Genomic DNA, 6,311 nt, shown 5'->3' with positions numbered 1-6,311 from the left:
GAGGGGAATGGGCAGAGAAAAGGATGAAGTTTTAGAGCTTTTGCTGGGCATGCATTGGAGAAAATCAAAGCCTTCATGAAGTTTTGTGAGCAATGCATGGAAACAAAACCCTGGCTGGGGGTAGGGGAGTGGGGGGGGCACCAGGCAGATTCTGATGACCAGGGCTGGGGCAGCCATGTAACAGGGTGACATAGGGGGAGAAGAGCTCAGTTCAGCCCAGATCCGACGGCACTGGGAGCCGGGTGACCCAGTTCTCCAAGTTCTAATCCAGGGTCTGGGGGAGCACAGAAACTCGGAGAGGGGGGAGGAGTCCATTTGCTTTTTCACTTGGGAGATTCTTGAATATGTTGGTGAACATATGGGAGCTGATACAGTAGGGAGGAGAGACTAGATGTGCAGCAGGGGCTGGGTGCAGGCCACGCCCAGGAGAGAGGTGCGGTGGGCTCTTTGACTTGGGCCAGGCTAAGCTGAGAATTCCAGAAACTAAGGACATTTTATCTGCAGTGGGCATGGATGTTTCTGAGGCTTCCCAGGCTGCATTCTTCCTCTGGGATCTCCCACCTCCTTTCTTCATCTTTCATAGGGACATGGGGAGAATGACCAAGATAATTCTGGTGAAGGGAATGTGTGACATGTGGCAGTGGGCTGCAGAAAGGGCTTGAAGTTCCATCGAGGCAGGCAGACGGAAAGGCTGTGGCCACCCAAAGGGACACCATGCCCCTCTTCCCACATGGTCCCTAAGGGATGCTACCGTGCAGCCAGGCCAGCCCCTGTCCATCCCACACTCCACCTACTGGATAGAATCGATGGAGACACCCAGTCTCCTCTTCTTTTTAGTGCATATCCATGTATTAGTTTCACATTTCTTTTTAAATCAAGGTGAAATTCACATAAACATAAACCATTCTAAAGTGAGCAATTCAGTGACATTTAGTACATTCACAATCACCTCTTTCTAGCTCTGAAACATTTTCATCACCCCAAAAGTGAACACTCTGTATTCCCCCCTCTACCCCCCAGCCACTGGCAACCACTATCTACTTTCTGTCTCTATGGATTTGCCTGTTACGGATGTTTCCTATAAATGGGGTCACGCAATATGTGACTTTTTGTGTCTGGCTTCTTTAAGTTAGCACAGTGTTTTTTGAGGCTCATCCGTGTTGTATGTGCCATTCCTTTTTTAGGGCTGAACAGTATTCCACTATATGGATAGACCACGTTTTTCTTTATCCATTCATCTGTTACGGAAATTTGGGCTATTTCCACCTTTGGGATGTTACAAATAATGCTGCTCTGAATGTGACACGGGTGCATGGGTATCTGAGTCCTTGTGTGTATCTGGGGGTGGCATTGCTGGGCCATGTGGTGCTTTCTTCTTTAAGCATGAGTCTGATGAGCTTTCTCTACCAAGGCAGGCAGCTCTGCATACTTTATGTTTCTGAACCTGATAACCCTGAGAGATGATCAGATTTTAGACCGGAGCTACCCAACAGAACTTTCTGTAATGATGGAGACCTTCTATATCTGTTTTGTCCAATGTGGTAGCCACTAGCCATGTGTGGCTAGGGTGACTGAGAAACTGCACCTTTGCATTTAATTTTAATTAACTGAAAATTAAATAGGCCCTGTGGCTGTATTAGCTCAGCCTTAGAAGTGACAAAAGAAGGACTGACTACCCCTTAGAGCACCTCCCACCTCACGCTTTTAAAAAATAATTAATTAATTAATTAATTTATTGGCTGCATTGGGTCTTCCTTGCTGCTCCCGGGCTTTCTCTAGTTGCAGTGAGCAGGGGCTGCTCTTCATTGCGGTGTGCAGGCAGGCTCAGTAGCTGTAGCGCACGGGCTTAGTTGTCCCGCGGCATGTGGGATCTTCCCGGACCTGGGCTTGAACCCGTGTCCCCTGCATTGGCAGGTGGATTCTTAACCACTGTGCCGCCAGGGAGGTCCTCATGCCTCCATCTTAACACTCCAGTTTAGGAATTGAAAATCTGGAGCTCCATGATGATACTTGGAAAACCCAAGCTCCCTGCTCCTGAGAAACTTTTCTTTCTTAAATACCGCGGAAGGGGTTGAAGATATACAATGACCTACATGAATATCAACGCAAAAATCAAATTTAAGCTAGAATTGAAGGCTGTCACTGGAAACATAATGTATACCTCTCCAGAAGGCTCTATAATCTCTTCCATAATTCCTTGCAATTTGTTTCACTGAAATGGGTCCCACTGGGTAATGTGGGTCCTGCTATCTCTACCTACACTGCAGGAGAGTCTGGTGTTTTTTCCATCCACACTGATTGTTCCTATCAATTTTTGGTGCGAATAGTCTTATAGTGCTAGGATATTTTCTAAAGACTAGCAGATATGTGGTTAGCTCCAGATAGTGTCTAGGGAGCCCTGGTTTGAGTACATCTAATTTTAGTAAGAAAACTATCTATTGTATAATATTCCTAAATTATTTTACTGGCCTGTATTTATTGTTAAAATAAAAAAATTAATGGAATCACTAAGGATAATGACAGCAGGAATAGACATTTACCGAGCTCTTATACTGTGCTAGAGATTTTTAAACAAGGGGATTAGTATAGATGAACTCATTTTAATCCCTTCACTCCATAAAGTAGGTGCCATTAACATTCTCATTTCTCAGTTGACTTTGCAGGAGCATCTCTGGGACACTACAACCCCTATTTATAACAGAATGTGGAATTCAGGAAGTCATCTTCTGAAATATCCACATATATATTACTTAATCTGGTCCTAACAATGTTCACTTTAAATTTACTATATTCACAAACGTAATTTTCCTCATCAAACTCAAGGTACAAATTATTTTACTGACTTTAGCGATCAGTTTAAGGGGATCTCTGATTAACATTTGACCAACCCAAATTTAACGATTGAAATTCTTTTAAATAATTATTCTATTTACCATGAGATTTCCTTTAAAAACTTACACCTACTTTCGAAATATAATTTGACATTTTCAAATGCTGACAAACCCTTCCCAAGACCTTAGAATTCCCAGTACGTTATACAGTTCTGATCGCATGTTCTCTAAAAAACTAAGTCATGCACTCATACATTTTAAAATGGAAGTCATGTTTACCTATCAGAACCTCAAGTGGTAAAGTTTCTTTCAAGGTTAAACACTTTCAATACCAGATCAATCTACCAGATTTTCCCTGGGATAAAACAGCTACGTATTTGGTGTCTAAATCTGAGTGATGACACTTTCCGGAACCAAAGTAGCTTGTCACCAGTAATAACAAAGACACCTTCAGGATGAGTGGGATTGAAACCCCATGAATTTGATGGTGGCAAAACTCAAAACGGCCGCGTTGTCAGACGCCATTCCCCGCACAAAATTAACACTGAGCCCACTGTCCGCCTAGGCGCACCCAAATCATGCGTCGGGGTCGGTTTCCCGCGAGCCCTGCCTTGCGCAGGTTCGCGCAGGAACGCGCTCAAAAGGACACAGCCCTCGACCAGTGCGGCTCTTTTCTAGAAGATATGGGTGGCTCTGAAAAGAGCCTTTGGTGTCACGGGGCCCCCGGGGCGCACAGCCGTTTCCGGCCCGCCTCCGCGGCCTCACTTGCCCTTGGCCTTGTGGTGGCTCTCCGTCTTCTTGGGCAGCAACACGGCCTGGATGTTGGGCAGGACGCCGCCCTGCGCGATGGTCACGCGGCCCAACAGCTTGTTGAGCTCTTCGTCGTTGCGGATAGCCAACTGCAGGTGGCGCGGGATAATGCGAGTCTTCTTGTTGTCGCGCGCCGCGTTACCCGCCAGCTCCAGGATCTCAGCCGTCAGGTACTCCAGCACGGCTGCTAGATACACAGGCGCACCAGCACCCACACGCTCAGAGTAGTTACCTTTCCGGAGCAGCCGGTGCACTCGGCCGACAGGAAACTGTAGGCCCGCGCGCGACGAGCGCGACTTCGCTTTCGCGCGCGCCTTGCCTCCCTGTTTGCCTCGGCCGGACATCTCCCAATCAGGCGCGGGGAAAGAAGAAAGCCGAGAAACAGAACCCCAGGCAACGAAGCCGTAATACTCAGGGAGTCCTTATATATGGTCTTGAGGTAGTGGAGCCGGAGCCTCCCAATTGGGTAGCGACAGTGGCCAATCAGAAAAGGAAGCCTCCATCCCCTAATTTGCATGCGCCTTTTCCAGTGATGACGTTGCGCTGCGCTTGACCCTATCAGAAACTAGAAGCTCTTGATTCCTCATTTGAATACAGGACGTATAAGTTGAGTTGCTGGAGGTGTATCGGTTTTTCGGTTTGGAAAGATCTGCCGTAATGCCTGATCCGTCCAAATCAGCTCCGGCACCCAAGAAGGGTTCTAAGAAGGCCGTCACGAAGGCGCAGAAAAAGGATGGCAAAAAGCGAAAGCGCAGTCGGAAGGAGAGTTATTCCATCTACGTGTACAAGGTGTTAAAGCAGGTGCACCCGGACACCGGTATTTCTTCCAAGGCTATGGGTATTATGAACTCGTTCGTCAACGACATCTTCGAGCGTATTGCTAGCGAGGCCTCTCGTTTGGCGCACTACAACAAGCGGTCTACCATCACGTCCCGGGAGGTGCAGACGGCCGTGCGCCTGCTGTTGCCCGGTGAGCTAGCCAAACACGCCGTGTCCGAAGGTACCAAAGCCGTCACGAAGTATACCAGCTCCAAGTGAGGCACGCCCCGGTTCCCGGGAACCCAAAGGCTCTTTTCAGAGCCACCCACAAGATCGAGAAAGGGTTTCGAACACGTGAAGGGTTATGTAAACGCATCCGATGTGTGCTCCTTAGCGGTTCTTTGGTTACTGGGAGGACGTTCTCGTTCTCCCCGCTCCCTGTAGACGTGTGTGCGCGTGTGTATGGGAGCGGAATGGGAGAATATCTGCTTTTTACGGAGATCGGGTATGGAATGGCGACCCAAAATAACAATGTGGGAGGCAATCAGAAACTGGGTGTCCACCCTCGCCTTCGCTCAAGGTTATTGACGCTTCACTAAACAAAGTAGGAACCCTGAACTCAAGTGTCCTTAGTGTGTGGAGAGTGCCATTCCCGGGGCTTGCGGGCATGGACTCCATGTCTAGTTTTTTGTGTTCGTGTGGTGTGAGCCTGTCGGTAAGGAACGCAGGTCACCTGCCCCCAGTGGGACCTCGTGCCAGTCTCTCCACCTCCGTGTCCCCGATGGGTGAACCCGAAGGACGCAGTTGGTGAGGCCCTGGGGGTTGTCGCGCAGCTCTGGCGGTGGCGCCTGGCGCTGCATCCCTGCCTAAACCAGACACCTTTATCCTAAGGCAATGAACCTTTCCGGGAGGATGTTTGCATGTCTGCATCCTTCAACCGCAGGATGTTTGACAACCGAAAGAAAAACGGAAGCGTGGTGGAACGCAGCGCTCCTCGCACAGGAGCCGGATGTAAAAAGCCGACCCCTGCTGCCGGTAGCTTTAAGGGGGGTAGGGGAGTGGGGAGGAGGGCAATTTAAGAGGAAAAATAACGTTTTTCGAAGCAAATGTAGTTTTCCCACTTAAGCCACGTTATTTTCTGTGACGCACTAGTGACGCAGAACTTTCCCTATTCTCTGATTTCATGGCATTCATTTGGAAAGTGTCATCTTAGTTCAAGGGAAAGCGCTTTGGCATGAAGAGTCTTCACTCTGAAGAAGACATCGCCTACCTTTTTTCTTGCCTTGTTTTTTCTCATTTGTAAGAAGGAGATTTCAAATAATCACTTCCTTGAGCCGTTTTGAGAATTAGATTGAAAAGTCGTGTCATCATCTCAGGCAAGGAACAGACGTTCAGTTAAAGGCTAATAATCATGTTTTTTGTGAATCATCTCCAAAGGAAGCGGGTTGCATGCCTGGTCCGGCTGGGCGGGCGGAGCTGGGGAGGAAACGTCGCCACCCCCACCGAGTGTCTTCAGCCACGGCTGCTGGAAGCCCATCGCCCCCCCACCCCGCCCGCCCCATTCCTTTTCCTACGTGGGTCCACTCTAAAAGAATTTCTAAAACCTCACACATTTTAAAGTTGGCGTCCAAAACATTTTATGTCTAGTTCAAATAATTGCAAGGATGCAAATCCCAAGGTAGGACGTTTTACAAAACAAAATGGTCTCACATCAATCTTTTAAAGGTATCTATTGAAACAGCAATTCGATACCATAACCATAGCAACTCATAAAATACACTATTAAATTACTTGTTAACACTGAGCGATTTTAGATAATTTTTTCACCTTGAACTCATATCTTCATTCAACTTCTGCCTCAGAATTTCATCCTAATGTAAGGTGTATATTGCCATGGTGCGTACTCATCCC

The 6,311-nt window shown here is 47.8% G+C and overlaps 2 protein-coding genes across 2 annotated transcripts; one reads left to right on the top strand and one right to left on the bottom strand.

Annotated features, from left to right (window-relative positions):
• Positions 1 to 2,818: 2,818 nt before the first annotated feature.
• H2AC25 (H2A clustered histone 25) lies at positions 2,819 to 4,017 on the bottom strand. The gene has a single exon (XM_027096384.1). The coding sequence runs from the start codon at positions 3,983 to 3,985 to the stop codon at positions 3,593 to 3,595; it is 393 nt and encodes a 130-aa protein (XP_026952185.1). The 5' UTR covers positions 3,986 to 4,017; the 3' UTR covers positions 2,819 to 3,592.
• Positions 4,018 to 4,277: 260 nt separating this feature from the next.
• Positions 4,278 to 6,276, top strand: H2BC26 (H2B clustered histone 26). Its single transcript, XM_027096441.1, has one exon. The coding sequence runs from the start codon at positions 4,299 to 4,301 to the stop codon at positions 4,677 to 4,679; it is 381 nt and encodes a 126-aa protein (XP_026952242.1). The 5' UTR covers positions 4,278 to 4,298; the 3' UTR covers positions 4,680 to 6,276.
• The last annotated feature ends 35 nt before the right edge of the window (positions 6,277 to 6,311 follow it).

Source organism: Aethalodelphis obliquidens, unplaced genomic scaffold, assembly GCF_003676395.1.
Source record: "Aethalodelphis obliquidens isolate GAN/ISIS:26980383/991018 unplaced genomic scaffold, ASM367639v1 scaffold102, whole genome shotgun sequence".
Classification (NCBI taxonomy): Eukaryota; Metazoa; Chordata; class Mammalia; order Artiodactyla; family Delphinidae; genus Aethalodelphis; species Aethalodelphis obliquidens.
Note: the sequence above shows the minus strand (reverse complement) of the source record. Positions and strands in the feature narration are given on the sequence as shown.